Source organism: Stegodyphus dumicola, chromosome 10, assembly GCF_044657685.1.
Source record: "Stegodyphus dumicola isolate Sdum_Otavi_A_Nest chromosome 10, ASM4465768v1".
Classification (NCBI taxonomy): domain Eukaryota; kingdom Metazoa; phylum Arthropoda; class Arachnida; order Araneae; family Eresidae; genus Stegodyphus; species Stegodyphus dumicola.
This window is the reverse complement of record NC_140777.1, coordinates 57,311,964-57,333,149: the sequence shown is the minus strand read 5'-3', so window position 1 is coordinate 57,333,149 and position 21,186 is coordinate 57,311,964. Positions and strand designations below refer to the sequence as shown.

General features: G+C 34.6%; 1 protein-coding gene across 1 annotated transcript in view; it reads right to left on the bottom strand.

Annotated features, from left to right (window-relative positions):
- The window catches only part of LOC118206071 (cytochrome P450 2C38-like), a 55,290-nt gene that overhangs the window by 12,494 nt on the left and 21,610 nt on the right, over positions 1-21,186 (bottom strand). Inside the window, exon 3 of the mRNA XM_085824950.1 lies at positions 8,405-8,601. Coding sequence (XP_085681076.1) covers positions 8,405-8,601 — 197 coding nt within the window. The remainder of the gene's footprint in view (positions 1-8,404; positions 8,602-21,186) is intronic.

The window sequence follows — 21,186 nt, the reverse complement described above, 5'->3', positions numbered from 1 at the left end:
GTCAATATCAAAGAGAACTGGGGCTAAACTTCTGATATAAGAGAAGTTAAATTATCAATTTTAAAATTATGTGGGTACAATATTTGCATGATTCGTCAAGATTTCTTGAAATTTAAACGGCTTGTTCAGAGAAATCACTCATACAACCAGGAAATTCGAATTTTTATAAAATCTGAATGGTAAACGGAATTACTTTGAAATCTTGTCAGCACCCTACTCTCTTAAAACTGATATGTCATGTGTAACGGTGTATTTGTATAAAACTGTGCACAAAAACATTTTATATAAGATGTTTATTAAATTAAATCAAGTTATTAAACAGAGTTATTAATTTAAATCAACTTAATATAATATGGCAAAATAAAATACAGTCGTGTAAAGAAAAATATGTCTTGACAGCGAAACGGCCACGGCGAAATGGCCACGGCGAATAATCTCAGAGCATAAAAATACTAATTGTGTTTAACAGAATGAATTTCTAGATAGAAGCCACAAATTGTTGTCCGTAAGAAATATTATATATTATTGAAGCTTAAAAGTTACATACTTTTACCTTCAATGATGTAAAATAGAATATATTCATAATTGATGCCAGTAATAGTTTCTGTTAAGGTACAAACGCAATACAGCTTCTCATAATGAACGCCTGGCATGACAAATATTCCGCCTAAGAATGCAAACACGTAATAGTGTCCTATTTGGTCCCAGATTACGGCAAGAATTTTATCCCACACCAAACACGAAGCCAATTTCCTTTCACTTTCTATTTAAGAGCTCAGTAAATACAAAAAGTCTGATGTGGATACTGGGCACCACATGACTTCCTTGTAAACCTATTAAGTTACACACATTTTTTGCTAACTTTATGTTCATTTAAACTTATTCCCTCAAATTATTCCAAATTAACCGATCGCTCGAGGCAAGTTGAAAATGATACCTAAAATTGCAAATTTTGAAATTATCACTGTCAATTTTTGTCGTAAGCAGGACAAACTTCTTACAATTTTATGTTTTCATAATAAGAATAAAACTTCTCCAACTATAAGTATACCCGGAGACCGCATTAAAAGTTAGGTTTAGATTTTGTACAAAAAACAAAAACGAGAAGTGGTCAAGCATATTACCAATGAAGATTTTCAAGTTTTGCCTGAGCACGAGCATACAAAAGCCTATAGATCTTCCTTGTATTTTCCTTATGATGAGAAGAAAAACACAGTGCAGGTGATAGCCAAATTATGGCATTCCAATCAAGTTGATGTAAACAAAATGGCTAATCCGTTCTTCAGGACATCGTGAAGGGGAAAAAAAAACCCTAATTTGCCAAACCACTAGGTAGTCACCTTGATCGGCATTAGTGGTTAGCGTTACTATCTACTGCATCGTTGAACCTGGGTTCGAATTCTGGAGGATGCTTGTTTAAGAGAATTTAAAGTACATGGCGAACCGAAAGTCATTTTGAGTGGTGGTATTAGGGAAAGAGAGGTGGGTGATCCTTGAGCTCGTTTTCTGAGAGATTATCCTTCAAAATTTGAACGGAGCTGAGCAAGGCCGCCGAGGTTTCGGGTGAAAGGCATTAAGACAGCTTGTCCTTTTCAGATTTATTTTGAACTTGGTACATATACAAAATACTGATATTTGGTGGCAGCAAGTTGAAAAGTTATGCGCCGTTTATACTGAACTAACGCAACATCCCATTTCAAGACTAAAAGTCTTTTTTTGGATTAAAAATCAAATTTTAAGCGAAGCATTGTCAATAAAAAAGGGGAGGAAGGAACTTTGGGCTCGGATGTTCTGTCTCAAAAGATATTAAAATTTATCAGTGATTACACAAGACAAGCTTGAGCCAACACAACATTTTGAAAAATACTAGTTTCCTTAAAGTTTTCTGTAAAAATAAGATAAAAAAAGCCAAACCAAAATATGTTTTGTATATCGAGTTATATAAAAAAGATAAAATATGTAATTCAAAATTATAACTTAAATTAGCAATAGCCGCGTAATTCCTCATTTAATTTCACTGGGCGTTAGAACTTCTCGATTTGCAGATACGTACAGTGGTGGCCAAAATTGTGGACACTTTTGGAAATTTTTATGTTTTTGAACTTTGTATGCTTATAGAAAACGTTACGTTTCACAAAATTCAAACTTGTATATATCATTTTAAAGAGAATTTATTACTGAATTCAATACAAAACACAAAATTCCATTATTTGCAATACAAAAAAAGTTAAACAATAATAGCTATCGATATACATTAGATAGTGATGATTGCAGTGAGTTATCAGTACTTAGTAGGGTACCTTTTATTTTTGATTACAGCTTCACATCGACGTTTTATTGAGCTGACAAGAGTTTTAAGCTCTTCTTTCGTTATTACATGATACCAGGAAACAATTATAGCCTCAATTAGTTCCCTTTTATTTGATGGGCGTCTCATTTGGACAAGAGTTTTTAAAGGGTGCCACAAATTTTCGATAGGATTGAGGTCAGGACTGTTTCTTGGCCATGACAACAATTTAATGCTCTTTGTACGAAACTACTCTTTCGATATTTTGGCCATGTGGCAAGGAGCAGAATCCTGCTGCAAAATAAACGAAGCATTGTTGGGAAAGAGATCTCTGATGGAGGTAGAAGTTTTGGTTCTAGAATAGTGTCAATGTATTTTCTGGCATTCAGTGTCCCATCGATGACATGAAGGCGACCAATACCATCTGCTGACATGCATGACCAAATCATAACACTAACTGGGTTCTTCACAGTTGCTTGAATGCAGTCAGGATGTAGCTCTCACCTATTCTACGTCTTACATATTTTCGCCCATCACTACCGAATAACGATATCTTAGTTTCATCACTCCATATAACTTGTGACCACTGATCATCTGTCCAATTAATGTGTTCCTTTGCCCACTGTAGTCTTTTTTTTTTTTTTTTTCGTTGCTGAAAATTAAGATATGGCTTTTTTCGTGGAATTCTACCTCTCAGTCCAACATCTGTTAATCTTCTCCTGATTGTTCTTGAACTGACAGAAACACCAGCATCATTCAGATCAGTTCTGATGATCACTGATGACATTTTTCTATCTTGGCGGCATAGTCTTTTTATTCTTCTTGGCGGCATAGTAACCGAATTCGTAAGCTTATACGTGCGTGTCTGCAGAGCTGTGTTTGTGGAACTAATATAAACACACTAGGAAGTTTTGCCAAGTTGTATGCTCGCACTCCTTCACGACTTTCGCCATGTTTCTCCCAAGAATTGGGTATAAGTTTTATATAAAAATCAAACAAGCAAATGTCAGGCCATTGACCCTCTAGTCATTTAGGTGAAAGAGGGGAGCTGCAATCGTTGCAGAACATTTAGCGTTATCTAGGGTGCACCCACAAGGTGGACTTTGTCTGGTAACTCGGAAAAAGCATACATTCTTTTTCCGAGATTCGAACCCGAGCCCACCCGTACCGCAGCAGCATCGCTAAATACTATATGGGTTGGGCAAGATTTATAAAGTCTCAAGTAAAATGAATAGCAGTGAACGTATGAATGACGGAATGAGATGAAATTTGCCGGTGAACTGACAAATTTCACAAGCGATATTTTAAAACAGAGTGCAAAATTACCTAAAGAATGTTTACAACTTCTCCTGCCGTTGCTGCAACTACTTCCAATAATTCTGTAAACTTAAGCAATGATAATGGTTCTCGTAACAGTAATAATGCTTGTAATAATAATTATAATGATCTTTCAGATATTTCTGAGCTTTTCAAAGTTTTGAAAATAGCGCAAAGCCTATTGGTTTCAGTGCTGGCCACGTAATCCAAATTTATAAAACTAAGTTACCTGAGCTCAGAAAATGTACTGATCTTTTGGATAAAATTCAAATTCTTCACCTCATATTTGAGGAAATTAACGGGCTCCTAAATTAAGTTTTTATTACGGCCAATGAGTCTCGAGTTGTAACATGGAATGCAAATGGTCTACTAAGTAAAGCTGATGAATTACGTATTTATATAAATGAGTACATTCCTGATGCACTTCTAATACAGAAACACAAACTTGGTCCGGGTACTACTTTTGATATTGTCAATTATTAATTCAGAAATCAAACAACAAAAATCAGCGTTCATTTCCTATCTTGTTCATTTGCGGTTTTGCAGCTGAGGATGGTGGTTCGGTAAAACCATCGAAACTAGTCCTGTGAAAATTTTGTAAATATAACGCTGATTTTTGTTGTTTGACTTCTGAATTAGTATTTATTCGGCGTGTTATAGTGTCTTAATTATTGTCAACTATGTTATCTATAGACTTGATTGGAGCAGGACAAGTCAGTTCCTCGGACGTGGTCTGATTGTTTTAATTAAGCGCTCCTTCACCTATTATCACAGTACATTGCAACAGCTTTTAGCTCTCGAAGCCTTAGCTATCACAGTCACTTCACTAACCTCAATGACGACTCACGATCGTCCGATCGTCTCTGACTATGCTCCACCCAACAAAAGATGACAACTGAATACTGCGCACGATATTGAAGCGTTATCTAGACTCAATAATCAAATTCTCATAGGTGTAAATTTCAATGCACACCACAGCAAGTGGAACTGCAATAATAACACTTTTCCAGACTACATCACAAGCATCACTTATTCTTATCTTATCGACCTACACTTTGTCGTTCGTGTGAACAAAATACTTTCCACCCCCGGCCTATACAGACTGGTATACCACAGAGGTCCCTCCTCGGCCACATATTATTTACACGAACGACATCCCACATACACCACACACCACCCTTGCTATGTATGCAGACGACACAGCAATTATATCACAAAACGCATCTCATGGTCCAGTCATACAATCACGGCAAAGTCACTTACATTCAATGGAGTCCTAGCTGCAGGCGTGGAAAATAAAAATAAACGTGGAAAAATACGATGCCATACTATTCACCAGAAAACGCAACTTAGATACAAATATTCATGTGAAAATGTACAATATGCCAATTCCCCTTACCAAGCAAGCCCGCTACCATCGAGTTACTCTTCATCACTGCCTCACATGGTTCCCATACATTACACAGCTCTTAGCCAAGTTCCGAGTGCGTAAGCGTACATTCGTCCTCTTAATTTGTCGGAACAACGTCCTTTCTACCTGTAATAAAATACTCATTTATAAAACCATGTTGCGTTCCATACTTACATATGCCTGCTCCGTCTGGGAGTATGTTTGCAAAATTTCCTTGAATAAGTTATAAATCTTAGAAAATGTTATGCCCGACAGACGGTGGGTTATCGCTGGTTTATTAGAAACTTGGCAGTTTATCGCGAATTCAAAATTCCAGAAATTCAGTGCTATATGGATTTGTTAGCCGAAAATTTCTTTCGCAAAATCCCATTGGTACAAAACAATACCATTTCTGTATTGGATTATGACTACAGTTGTAGAGCGAAAAGGAAAAGACCGCTTGTGGTCTTTGGGCATTTAAACTAATGTCATTCTGATTTGCTACATAATAATGTATATTTAAAAAAATGCATATGCATAGAGATAAATGATATAAAGCAGTACTATACCTATTCACATTTCTTGTACTGATTGTACTATGTATTACTTCTATTAATTCTTTTCCACTATGTGTTCACGATCAAGTACATGATTGTCGTAACTTTTTGCTTACTATTTGTTTATGTGTCCTTTTATTGGTGCCTTACTGTGATATTACATTAGAAATAGCTATCTTGCATATTGGCATTTCTTTTAAACCTACTTGCTACTGATTCTGCACTGCTCTTTACTTGTAATGCTTACTTGCATCCTGATTCCTTTGGACTGGACTGTCAGCTGCTAGCTGTGGTCTCTAGCTGCTAGCATATGGTCTCTTGTTGGCTCACCATTTACTACTCAGTGGACTGTGTCGTAGATCGAAAGTTATAGAATATCTTTGCCATATATAAAGAATATCTTTGCCATATATTGCTTATCTTGCTTGTGCTCCACATGTTATGTAATCCTAGTTTACGTATTCAGAACTCACATCTGTTCGAAAATCGTCCAAATGTATTACATTGGGATAACGCTTACACGCGGGTACCTGTCTTGAGAACCGCGGTTGCCTTAGCCGAAGAATGTTTACGCACATGATTGCCAAAGTTTGTCACATTCTGAAAATCTGCCGATTTCTACTAAGATGATTCGATAATATGTACCTTTTCTTTTAGGTTAAAACGCAGAGTCGTAGAAAGAAAACTTTTGATTAGAAAACAATAATCAATCTGTTAGGATATCGTACTTTAGGGTTCAAAATTATTATAGATTCATAATTAATAAACCCATAATAATGAATAAGAATAACTTTAAAAAACAAAAAAAATTCTGTTGATAATTCTTTGGTTTGGTTTCATTATGTGATGAAAAGATTATGGTGGCACAATATGGAAAATGTTCAAGAGTTATTAAAGTGAATGGAGGAAGTACAAGCGGACTCCATACACATTTAAAAACGAAACATAATACAAATTTGTTAAAGAGGAAAGAATCTAATTGCGATGAAGCTACATAATTAAGCACAGTTTCTAAGCCTAAGGAATCAGGGATTTTAGATTATTTTGAAAAAAAGATAATTCGTATGAAATTATAAGTAAAATAACAGCATTAGATGGTTTGCCATTTCAAGTGTTTGGCACTTCTACTGAAGTAAGAAAATCACTATCTGCCAGTGGTTTTAAAAATCTACCAACATCAGGAACTGTTATAAATACAGTAACGGTGTTCGAAATTATTTGAAACACGAGTTAATACAATTTAAAAGTAAATGGTAAAAAATTTAGTCTTACATTTGATGAATGGACAAGAGTAAGAAATAGACGCTATTTAAATATAAATATTCATTCAGGAAAACAAATTTGGAATATAGGACTTACACATGTCTCGAGAAGTATGCCAGCCGAAAAATGTATGGAAGTGCTTAAATCTAAATTAGGGAAACATAAATTATCCCTGAAAGAAGATCTAAATTAGGGAAACATAAATTATCCCTGAAAGAAGATATTGTATCTATAACGATTGATGGAGCAACGGTTATGAAAAAATACTCACTGGGTGCGAATCAAGTTGATTGGTGCAAATCAGCAATTGCGCTATGCTCATGGAATTTAATTAGGAGTAATAGATATATGTTAATATTATATTCTAAAACACGCTGGAACAGTTTACTCCTAATGATGGAACGATTTTTGAAACAGGAAAATCCAATCCAAAAAGCAATGATCGACTTAAACATGCAAATTAATTCTTCCGATAGTACATTCGACTTAATATCCAGAACTGTATCAGCTCTACTTCTAACAAAACTGGTTGCGGAGGCATTATGTCGGAGAGATTCTAATTTATTAACAGCTAATGCAACAATAAATTTCATGTTGTAGTCACTGATAGAACAGCATACATCACTATCTGAAGAATTATATATTAAATTGAAAAATCGCACAGAAGAAAGGCATACCGAAATAAAAAATATTTACGGTATTTACATAATTATAATGATATTAAAAATGAAAATGGAAAAGAAGAAAAGAGACTAACCAAATCAAATTTGATCATGTTTATAGTAAATTTTCTGTAAATTTTTTTACGCACAAACCTATCCACATTCAGAAGAATTCGGTACAGTTATCGAAGATGATGATGACACTAATGTCGATATCGATAGTGGATAGTGAAAAGGAAGTGTGTCTTGAACAAAAGTTAGAATTAGCGATAACTAAAAAAATTTCAACAAACGAAAATACAATACGGAAATCAGTTATATCCGAAGCCATCCGACGAGAAACCGATTTATTTGAAGATGAGGGATTTAGAGGTAAATACTTGGAAAAAATATATCGCGCATTGCTAACAGTACCACAAACTAGCGTAGATACTGAAACAGCGTTTTCGACAGCTTTTGCACAAAATTATATTCCAGGCTTAATGACAGTACAATTTAATGCATTGTTTTTAAGATCACATTTCAAAAATCTGTAATAGTACCACAGAGTGAATGGTGAGAGTCACACTTTTTTGTGATTTAAATACATAAGATGTTCCTTATTTCTTTACTTTTCCGTGGTTCTTTATATACTGTTATAATTTATAAGTTACAAATGACTTTTCGTTATATTTACTCTTTCTAATAAAACTGGCAAATAAAACAAAGAAACACCTATGTTTTCCTTCTTTTTCTAAAATTCCTACTATTAAAACTGGTATTCCGGTATTAAGATCTAAAAAATACCGAATACCGGTACTGAACTTTTGGTCCGAAATTGCAGTCCCTAGTGATAATATAACTGAGACCGAACATAATAACTCAGGCTTCAGCACTAAGAGAAGGAAATTTCTATTAATTATTCATAATAATATAGTAGGATACTTACTTGAGAAAGAGGTTTCATTCAGTTTACCACTCTTAAGAAGTTCATTTCGTTTATAGAGATAAACATCTATATAATCTCGTACATTACTCGGATCAAATGAATGTATATGTTCTTCTATGAAAGTATTAGTTATCTTCCAGATGAAATCTCTTGCTTTGGTAACTTCACGGGTTTTAGGTGACATGGCCATATATAAACTAAAAAAAAGAGAAAAAGTAATTAATATTGAACAGCTTAAAGGGAAGTGAATCTAGTTATCATTTTGAACGGATAAGAATATACTCCCAACCGTCTTAACGCATAGGTCCTGTGGGCACTTGCCTGGAGGCTCCACACGCATGAGGGCCCATGCTAAACCATTTACATTTAAATTACAGTTCATTTCTGTAAGCGGTTGTAGTAGAAACCCCATCACATTGGTTTTCCCAGGGGCCCATAATGCTATTAAAATGGCACTGTTCTACACGATGCTTACAAAGCTTAAAGACAATGATCAAACAATGCAAAGACAAAAATGCAAAGACTCAAACAATGCAAAGACAAATACTATGCTAGACAAAGTTCTTCCCTTTCAAAGAGCTGACAGCTTACTATTTAGTTTTACCTTTCGAAGCCAAATATTAGCCAACGTGTGTGAAACAGAATAAAAGACATAGATTAATAGAATAACCAAACACAAGAACAAGTCAATAAAACACAAACAATAAAATAACTATAAAAAAAAAAAATCTGAAATGTTTCAGATTTTAAATTACGTCCAAAGGGGCGTTTTTTAACATTTTGTGTGTTACCTTTCTTTGTTAAATATCATGTTCCTCGCACTTAAACCATAAGATCCAGTGCAACAGCAATATCGCAAAATAGTTTTAAAACGAGCATATCTTTAGAATTTCCGATACAGAGACTCACGCGCTGGAGATAAAAATGTTTTTTCTGCACAACGTTGCTATTGCTCGCTTTGAAATCCTTGAGTTTGTTAATCAAAAATTCGTCAAAGTTTTAAAAAATAGGAAATCGATCATAAAACAAATTTCAAATTTCAAATTTGGTCTTCCACATGCTCATATTCGTTGGAGGATTACGTTATTCAAAATTAGATGACTCTATGTACCGTTATTTTATGACAATGTGAGAAATATACATACATTTACACAGATTTTCATTATTTAATTTCTTCAAATATAATACAGGACTCTAACATTTTATGGCAACAGTTTGAAAAGTGAACCGACATTTATCCGTCCGACGCAAAAATGCCAAAACGAAACTAATAGTCCTTCGGGATTCAAATCCCTTTGGACTAATAAGCAAACTAGTTAACTAAAACAATAGCAATAAAAGTAAGAACTAGCAAAGAAACTAAAACTATTAATAAACACAAGCATTGACGTTAGAAAAATCTTTCATTAATTATAGCATTATGTCAAATCTTTATCATGTTATAGATTAGATAATTTTTAAAGAACATAAATTCGATTTCTTATAAATTACGTTAGCTAAAAACTATTATTTAATTTTACATCTTTCTTTAGAAATAATAGTAATAAAATCTAAACTAGAATGGAAAATTTAATATAGTTCAGAAGCATGTAAATGATTATTCGACGATAAAATATGTAAAAGCATGCCAAAAATACTTTTTGTTGATTTAAGTAGTTATGCAAATGTTTATAAAAATTATTAGTTAGACATATTTATTTCCTGCGAGTTAGATGCATCATAAATTACATTAATGATAGAATTATAAATAAACTAAAATACTTATTATTTTAATATTAATTATTACCTTATTATTATACTATTATCTTATTATTCTGTAGAGACATTAGGTATTTGGAAGCAGGAGACATGAAAAATGAGCAATGCCCTCACCGGGACTCGAACCACGGATCTCTCGAATACGCGCCGAGTATGCTGACCATTACACCACAAAGGCATACTAAGAAGGCGGGAGAAATACCTTAGATACTCCGCCTTTTAAAGGCGGAGTGTCTAAGGTATGGACTGGTAAGGACTGGGGATTAGGGGACCTGATCGCCAATAAAAGCTAAACATGATACTACCAGGAAAGAACCTCCACCATCAGCCAAATCCTGGTGGTGGAGAATCATCATCCACGACCTTTCTTAGTTCGAGCGCTACTGCAGAGACAGTATTTAGAAACAGGAGACATGAAAATGATGTGTCAATCCTTGCTCCTTGTTTTTCCTCTGCTCCACTATTTCTGGTACCCCATCTTTTTCTCTAAAGGATTGCACTTTGGATGTGGATGGAACTTCTATGAAGTTTCTTGATTTCGGATGGAATTCCTGGAAAATATCTTTTAAAAGAGGAAAGTTAGCTCGCTTATAATACTTTTTTAAATGGTCAGTATTTGCAACTAGTTCTTCCCCGTTTTGTTTCTTTAAACATATTACAGACTGCCTCATTCTTTCAATAAAGAAAGGACGTTAAAATTTAGGGCAAAATTCTCCTACTTCATCTTCAGGTTCATATGAAAGAGATTGATTAATTTTGAGAACTTTATCTCCCTTTTAAAATTACACTCACAGCGTTTCTTATCACAGTATAATTTTTTGCTTTTTTTCTTGCAATATCCGAATTAGGGATATCTTCCTGGACTAATTTCTAAATGTCTGCCATTTGGCTACTCTGGAGCCCTCTTTTGAAAGAAAAATAATTTATCCAGAAGACAATCGTTCCAAGAAACAATTTAGCAGGCGCTTTCCTGGTAGTATCATATTTAGCTGTCCACAAAGCAAATTGTTACGTGTAAAATAATTAATATCAGTATTTAAACTTATCTACTACTTCACCTACTGTCTTCAACTTATGCTTTTGTTGTTACTTTTCCCTGTTGTTGAACGGCAATGATTATTATTGTTCCTAAGGAAATATTCATTTCTTTTTAATGTCATATTTAGAAAGCAGTGTTTTTCAGCTCTTTTTTTATGTTGTTTGTGTTAACAATGCAAATTTTAAAGGCTGCATTTTAACTGAATAAATAGTTGTTAATTTTTACAATTATTGCATTCATTCATCTGGAGAACTTGTAGTTCATTTGAGGCGTCCGTAACGTTTTTGTTTGCTGTTGTTATTTACACAAATGTTAACTCATTGACACAACTATCTCAGCACTTACGATAATCCTTTACATAATTATAAATAATCTTAATCATATTCTTATTTACCCTCTCTGCTATATTTAACCGCTGCCACAAAGGATCATTCTTAAATCCCGTTTGCCAAGTTTTGGGCATAATTTCTGAAATATTTGACTAAAAAATTGCCTGCCATTGTCTGAAATTACTTTACTCCATTTACCCCAAATATTCTTTACCGTCTATAATGATGTCGAAAAAATTCTTTGCTGAGAAAGTTCTTTGAGCTCCTCTGTCCAATAGTGCATTCCCTGAGACATTATTTTATCGTATTGCAGGCAGAGCCCAGTTTTTGATAACAACCATATCTAATTAAATCCTACAGGTGTTTTATTGCCTCTGGAGTACCCTCTTAACTTCAGTACCCATTATTAGTTTTAAATTTTGCTTTCCTCCCTGTTTTCTCTTTTTTGTGATTTTCCTTGGCGATCGTCACTTGCGGTTGCAAATTTCTGCTTACTTTCAAAATTTTTATTTCAATCAAACCGTGGCCTTCTTTGTGTTGTAGCCCTATAAAATCTGTCCGTCTGAGCTCTGGCTATATCCTGCTGTACGCGTAGTGCAAATCTCCTGCTTTTAAACTTTACAGGGAGCTCAAACTTTCGAGCGTGCTTGGATTTCGTAACTCGAAGAAATCTTGAATCGGTGAAGACAACGTATGCAGAATAACTTGAACCACATCTACATTGAGCCTTTTCCCATACAACAGATAAAACTTTGAATTTTTATTAATATAAACTGGGTTGGTTCTTAGACCTTCAAATGGTATTTACTGAAAAGTTCAGCTTCTAACTTTCTCCTACATTTTACTACGTGGAATGCTTTCACAAAGGCGGTTTTAAATATCTCGAAATTACAGGTCTCACTTTCTGGTTCTCACAATAGTAATTTCCCAACACACTTCTGCCAGCTCAGTATCTGTCCTCGTAATTCAGTGGTTGCTATAGAAACTTTTTGAATTTCTGTACCGAATAAAGTAAAAAATGCGAATTTAAACGGTCAAGAAAAGCCATTACTGAACTTTTTCCATTAAAAGTCAGTGCGGGTTTCATCGATGGCAGCATGGTATAAAGCCAAATCTTGCCGATGAAGTGGAATCCTTCCGTGTGATTTACTGATACTGACGGAACTCGCGATGTTGAGGAGCAAGACTAAACGTGAAGTTTACTTGAGCCATAGTCTTTATTTTAGCTTGTGCGCCACTGTTCAGTTTGACTCTCTTAGGTATCATCCAATATTAAACTCTATGCAGATGTCAACCAGCTTATGCCTGCGTACAGCAAAAACTGAGAAGGGTGTAATTTAATTAATCAGCATTTATGGAAAGAAATTTAAATATAATTTTCTAAATTCAAGTATTCTAAGGCTAGACAGAGCAATTTAACACGAAGTTGGCTCAGATTTTCACCGGTGTAAATTCAACTTTTTGCATTTGTAATGCAAGGCCGAAGACAGGACTCTTATCTAAAGTAGTAAACTTAGTAACGTGGCCTCAAGAGGAAGAATACATTCTAAAAACCGCCTTATATACACGCGACCTAATTTGCATCTTGGCGGAAAAACAGAGATAAGTGACAGTATAGATTCAAATCATAAAATAATTGGTTATTCAAACTAAAGGAATCTCACAATGGAATGAACCCATGTTACAATATTATCTTTATGATTGGAAGAATTTCCAGTATTAATCATATTGATTTATCCTCTGTGATTATTATTTTATTATTAAATGGATATGCAAAGTGATACGCTAAGGTAAAAGAGAAATTTATCAATGCATAAAATTTTGAAGTATTTTTAAAAGACAAATTTTAAAAATATACATTATCTCATACAAAGAAATGTTCTTTTTATGCAGAATACACATATTATTTCCATTTTAAATATGTATCAGGACTACTATTTCTTCTAATTGCCTTTGCAAACATAACTGGAGTCCTGAGTAGGAACAGGGAGTTTACTTAAACTATGTTCGTATAAGTGTAGAAGATACAACACAAATGGGAAGGGTTTAATTACCTTTTATTTCTCACAGTTTACAGTCGTTCCCGTACTTCGGTATATAAAGACCAGTAGTTTGGTCTGAAACGTAAAAATAAGAACTAAAACTAAATTAAATAAGAACTAAACTCAGATATTTTACAAAGACTAGTAACGCGGAGGTTAGCCTTTTAAACTCTACGTATGTAGTGAGCAGAATGCAGAAAACTACAATACGTCTTCAAGTATCAAAGGGAACTAAGCTCTGGCCTCAAAGGCAGACAGGGACTGACTGAAAAGCACGCGTGAGATAAGGTAGCGAGAAGTCTCTCTCTAACTGCTTCTTGGCTAAAAGCCACAACTTAAATACTTAACAGTTTGCAAGCTCAATTTGCATAACTAAAATTAATCGCGTTTATTCTGGCCGGAAGGGAAAATAAGAGAGGACAGTAAAGTATTAAAACTAAAATAAACGTTAGTAAAACTTAAAATCCTTACATATGTACCGAAAAAAAGAAGAGCTCTTGATAAGTTTGGTTTATGGTAAAAAGCATGAAGGCTCTCTGCTTTTGGTAAAGGATGTTCTTGATGAGGAACTTTGAAGAGAAACAGGGTAATATTCACGTTGCTCATGAGACAAAAGCATTAAAACTATCATGTAGTCAGCCCGTTTGTCAGGATTTGAGTTCCGATCAAACTATCAGTATTTAGGGACTGTGCCGCTTAGTCGCTGTAGAACTGAAGATCTCTTGATTTAATCTAATGAGATGCTATATGTTGAGCAATATATTCAAAAATAGAAAGTACCGTACTTGTAAACAGAAAAATGGGCTAAATTATAAATTTACATGTTTCATAAATGACTTTATCTGTAAGCCATTTATGCCTTATTTATGCCATTACGAAATATTACCATTACAACATAAAATATCAATGAAGAAAGTTTCTAAATCATTGTAATCTAAACGAGCACCTACTAGTAATTCCAGTAATCCGGAAGATTTTTACAAAAATTGCAAATAAGATATATTGTAAATCATATGAACTCGTTGATTTGTTGTATGTTAATTTGTGCATAATTAATGTATACATTTTCAGTGCATAGGGTATTTATAATATCTTAGAATTAATTTTTAATTTATTACAGTCAAAAGTCGTTAATTCGGACACCCATAATCCGGAATGATCTATAATACGAACCTCAAAGCTACAAACTTTTTGCGCATGCGTCGCTTTGAAGCATGCGCGTAAGACCTTTACCGCTGCGAATTTGCGTGTGCGCGAGCGCAAAATACGTTTACGAATGCTCGTTTAATGTATAACGGACGGGATAAGCTAAGCTAAAATTATCTAATTATCTATTTCAGTTAATGTTGCAGATTGCGTTGTTCCTTAATGTTCGAATTGGATCCGGATTATTATTTTTTGCAGACTGTTAGAGCAGTTTTATAAAAGTAAGCTTGAACGTTCGATTATGTCAAACAGAATTTCCGATATATATTTACTAATATGTAAAGGATATACAAAGCGAAAGTATCTTTCGGAGTCCATTAAACAAAAAGTGGAATTGCTGCAAAAAATCGATAAAGGCATATCCTTTGTTTATCTAAACTTTAACGTTTGTTTATCTAAACTTTGTTTATCTTTAACGCCGCGGCGGCGTGCAATGAATTGGAAGTTGATTTGTCAGCAATATCCTTATCTTAAGGGCAGATGTTTTTATTTTATTTGGCTTATAATTGCTTACTCAATGTAGTATTTCATCTCGATGTACTCCGTCTTTGATATGATTTAAATCAAATGCCTCGTCATTATAATTCGCTTCCGATAGCGAAGAAAGTGACAGAGGTTATTGAAAACGAAAAAATTTCGATTGACAAATTAGTCGGTATACTCGACACAGCAATTAAAGGACTTGAACAGCGGAACTTTGTAACTGAACGAGAAATTATGTCTGTTTATAGAATTAAAGAGAATGTATTATCACATAAAAAAACGAAGCAGCTTAAACAACTTACATTGAAAGAAATGTTTAATAAAGTAAACAAATAAATATTAAGCTTTTTTTTTGTAAATTTTGATACCCTTTAGATCATAATTGTTCTTTATTTCGTAAATTACGGTTTCATATTTTTAATTTTATAATTTCTGCATGCCATTTTACCAGATTTAAACTGATGGTCTATAATCCGGAATCGCCGAAGTCCCGACGAGTCCGGATTAACGACTTTTGACTGTATTATGGAAACTGATTTTACTTTTGAATGCGCTGCTTTCTTAAAAAGTAAGCGAAACGTTTTATACAGCAAAAGGCGGCTGATTTTTGTTACCACGAAGATACTACTTGCGGGTCAAAGGCATACGGACTGTTGCGCTTCCGTCCGCCCCTCACCTTTATTTTCAAATTAAATACGTGTTTGGTTCGTTGGACGTGAAAAATTCCTCGTCTTTTCTGAAGTGATATGTTCATTACTAACTGGGTGTCACATCTTTGATAAAATTACGTTAAAAACATTCCTTGAAGTTTGGCGCGAATCGGGGTAAGTGACTTTTAAAAGGGGTTTAGAGCGCTCTTGGAAATTTGAAGGTTAATTATTGCCTTTCTTCTCGGTGGTTAGAGAGAGTTCAAGTTATGTGTTTGACTTGAAAATAATAATTTGAATTTAATTTGAGCCAATAATGAATTTAGAGACTATCCGCAGTTTAGTGTTACCGAGATTTTAAAAGTTGTTGCAAGAGAGGCAGAAGTGGATTTTTTCAGATTTTTAGTTTTAGATGTAAGTTTTTAATTTATGAGTGCTCTCAAAACAATTTCATGTAGGATCTGGATCTAGTTATCCCAGCTATCTAAATATATGTTATGTTAGAAAATTTAATACTGGTGTTTAATGATTTAATAGTCTATGTTTTATTTCAGTTGTTATATATAGTGGTCTATTTCATGTCACCCATGTAATCCATAAGGAAAAATATATCATAAGGGGGGGCCGGACGGGAGCGCAACAGTCCGCCGACCCCCAAGTAGAAGCTTCGTGGGAACAAAAGTCACCCGCCTTTTAGCTGTACAAAACTTTTCTTTAACTTTTTATGAAAGTAGCGCATTCAAAAAAAAAAATAGTTTACATAATAATGTATTAAATATTAATTCTCAAATACTAAAATTATGAGAATTCATTGAAAATTAATACATTAACTATGCACTGCAAAATAATACACAACAATTCCCTCGCGTTAGGGAAAAGAACAATTTGTGCAACAAAATTTTTCTACAAACTCCTAAATAATTATAAACAAAAGGAATACGCGTAACTCCTGATACTATTTCATAAATGGATGTAGTCACGGAGATCACAACTATGATGGAGATAACTTATTCACAAGAATTTCAAATTTACTTACAAATAAACCGTTAAATTAAAAACTCTTCAACCAAAACTTTAAATACAACTCATATTGTATAAAAAAAATCAGACAGCAAAAGTGAAGTGTCACTATTACCCTTATTCACTAATTTGGTAAAAAAAATGCACACAACCCCCCCCCAAAATTAAACACCCTGTGAGTAAATAATATTTGCTTTATTCCGCTAAATAACCAAAAGTACAAGTACAACCAATAGTAACAATGAACAAGAAAGGCATATGAACAAATTAAACATTAAACTGAGTGAGTGAGTGCACCGCTATGATGGCTTCCGACCACGGACATGAACCAAACGGAATTATATACCATCACGGCGGGGAAGACTCCAGAGTAACAAGGTTGAACATTATATACTAATAACAGTTTTTACATATTGATAACTGCAAGGCACTAAGCGTTATTCTGGTTATCTGCTTTAAGTTCTGAACATTTGATACATTGTAATATTATCCACGGTTGTTTCTGCTTAGGCAGTGTCTTGAGATTTTCTCTATTTTATCAAGGGCTATTCTGTTTTTGAGTGTGTTATTCGTCCACATTGTCCAGGCGCAGTCCGCTGGTTTCTTCAAGTGCCAGGTTCTTGTATGTACACAATGGAAGTAATAAGGGTCCGTATCGCCTTCCTCTCCGCATTCGCAGAAAGGAGTATCCCTAAGTCTGAATCTGTTCAGGTATACTGGGAATGGTCCATGACCTGTCAAGAACTGTGTTAGGCTAGCACAGTGGGTCTTTATTTCCATGTTAACTTTTGGAAGCAAGCGAAATGTCTTTCGTCCTACCTCTGCCTCTGCCCATCTACTTTGCCAATTTTGTAGCAGACTTGTCAAAGTTGTTCTCTTAATATGAGACCAAGGAAGTTTAGTTGGTCTTTCTAATATATCCGTGCAGTTGGCTGCCTGCTTGGCCAGTAGGTCAGCGGCTTCATTGCCTTGAATCCCTGTGTGAGCGGGAACCCATTTTAAAGTGGGTCTTTGCGAAATAGGCATTGTTAGAAGCTGTTTCTGAATTCTGTATACCAAAGGACTCCGGCTGTTTTGACTTGCGAGAAGGATGGTACTAATGGCTGTTGGGCAGGCCATGTTGTGCAGCAAATTTATTACGTCTGGCCACCAAAGGGAGTCAAAGGCTCCCTTGATGTCAATGGCTATTGCCAGTGAGTGCAAATTGTTATCCTTGTTCTGTTTTATAGTGGTCATTAAGTCTTATATGGCATGTTCAGTTGAGTTGCCCATTCGGAATCCATATTGGTTGGGATGCAGGGCGTTATTCCTTTGCAGGAAGAAGTCCAGTCTGTAAAGAATTACTCTTTCCAATACCTTACCGAGCGCTGGCAGTAGACAGACTGGCCCCTAAGATGTAGGTTCTGCCAGAGTTTTGCCTGATTTTAGGAATAACGCCACTTCTGCTAACTTCATATTTTTAGGAACGTACTGATGTTTCCAGCAAGCTGAAATGACCGCAAGGAATAGTTTTGGGAATTCCCGGTGTATCTCTCTAATGATGATATTATCAATTCCATTCGGATCTGGAGCTTTTTTGGGTGCCAGAGTACGTATGATGTTGTCCACTTCCATTTGCGTAGGAGGGATTTCGTCTCTTCTGGTAACTTGGCGAAATTTCATGCTGTAGGCTTTTCTCGCTTCCTCTTGCTCCTCTAAGAAATCCTCTTCATCATCATCAGGAAAAACTGCATTTATGATCTCACTGATTACTTCGATGTTGGATGAGGCAGTGCTATTCACCATAGGCGAAAGGGTCGTAGGACGAAACACCTTGTTATATGTTATCTTTTGAGTAGGTCCAAAGGCTTTAGTGACATTACTACAGTAAGTTCTCCATGATATTAACTTGGCCTCTTTAATTTTTCTTTTATATAAAGCTCTGGCTTTATTGTATGTTATCATTTTGAGTTGCCGTAGATATGGATCTACCGTGGATTGTGCTTTTCGGCGAAGTGGCCGAACTCTGCTCCGCTCTGTGTTAAGCTCTGGTGACCACCAGGATATCGAGTGTTTTGCCTTTACAGATTTCAAACAATATGCTTTGTGGGCAGCTTGCACTATTTTTGTAACTAGTAAGTCGAATGTGTTCCCGTAAAACGGAATGTCCTCCAAATGCCGTTTTGAATCTTTTCTTTATTATGTAGTCTATAGGTGTTTCCAGCCTGTAAGTAATAATTTTGTGATCACTGAGTTATGGCAGGTCACTCACTGTCCAATCTTGTATGTACGGTGTTGTATTGGGAGTTGATATTGTCAGATCCTAACATTAAACTGAAATGTGAAAAGAAGTTGAAACACGCAGAGAAAAACTCCAGAAACGGAATTCAGCAACTAGATCAGTAACTAAGTGGAAAGCATCTAGATCGCAACTAGAAGCACAAAGAGAAAAAAAACTTAACTTGAAAACAGGAAATGAAAGTTCAGTCCAGCCGAACAGTTCCCTAAACACGAACCAACTATGGAGCCAAGAAACCGAAATCGAAACTTTAGAGCTCTCTCAAACTTGCGAATATAACCACTAGAGCGAAACCTAGTTAATTGAAAACAAAAATGAAATTAACAGCATATGTACAAAAACGCCCAGTGCATAAATGAAACATACAAAACTCAGCTTATAGATTGAGACAACAGTCCGTTAAGGAAAAGTGCATGCAATTGTGAGATGCAGTCTTTAGAATAAACACAAGAATTACCATAGAGACTCCCAAGGCCTGCTAGGAATGAATGTTAAAATCTCACTCAAGAAGGAAATGCTTTAAAACTCAAAATCACAAAATAAACTCAAACTCAATTTCAATAAATCCACATATCAGTACACTAAGCTCTTTGGAAATCTACACTGAGACCTGGCAGTGTCTCTACCCATGCTTAAAGCAGCACAAAAGTCCTATGAGTTTAAAAAACATTGTTAATAATATATACTAATAAAAAATATAATACCAAATTCACACAAAATGCTCCAGCAATCTGAAGTCTGCTCCAGGAACTTGAACCATGTAAGAATCCATTCTCATTTCACATACCAATAGTTTTATTCGACGCAAACCTCAATTACGAATCGGAATTAAATCTTAAGTCTGCAACAAATTCAATCAAGAACTGGAATCCCGTGACAAATATTATAAAACTAATAAAAATCAAATTGATTACTCAAATAACAATCTAGTTCGCCGTTAAAAGCATGCTACACAACTCACCAATTAATTTTTACACGAGAACTGCATTTTAAACAACTTCAATGTCTACACAATGAGTATCAAAGAACAATCAACCCTGTAAAGATCGTGACTTGTAAAGATCATGACTTATAAAGATCGTGACTTAAAGAGAACGTGAAATATAAATAATAGGACAAGAACTTGCATTTTACGGTATGGCAACAAGAAGAGGATTCGGAAGATTTTTATATATTTTGTTTAGAGAGTGTAAGATTTTGAGTATTTTTTAATAGTTGTAAGAGTTTTTAACTGTAGTAGTTAAGAGTTTAAAATTTTGAAAGTTAAGAGCTGCAGTATTTATTTATTTATTTATTTATTTATTTTTTGGTTATGGTTTTAAAATTCAAATAAAAGTATTTTGTTCATTCTGAAAATTTAGCTTTATTCTTCCTACAAGATTCAATATTCATTATATTGAAATAAGGAAAGGATTTTTACTGGCGCAGTCGACAGGATCGGGATTTCCCCGCATATAATTACGAACCAAAATAACTCAGGTGAGAGCTCAATTTACCTTGTAAACGTAAAATAATTAATTAAGATTATGAAATTTAATTATTGTTTCCGTCATGGAATCTTAGTTTATTTACTTGTCAAAGTAATGAATACGCCAGTGTTCAAATGTAATTTCGTTTGACTCGCCAGAGTAGGTGAACAACACATTAATTATTGATTCCACTGATTGATTTTCGTGCCGAATAAAATTAAATTCATTGTGAATTATATTTAAATAGAAAAAGAAAAGAGAAAAAAAATTGTTTTTTTTTTTATAAAACTAAGAGTCTATTGGCTGAATAAAATCGAGACATGGCTTTTATGGGACGTGGGAAAAAAGAGGATTTGCTGGCTTTAGCTGCTGAATTAGAAATTCAAGTAGGTCCAAGTAGGAAAATCGTGGCGATAAAAAATGAAATAATTCAAAGTGATACATATGATGAAGCATTTGCTAAAGAAGTGTTTTTAACGATTATTGAAGAGAGGAAAAGAAAAGAAGAGGA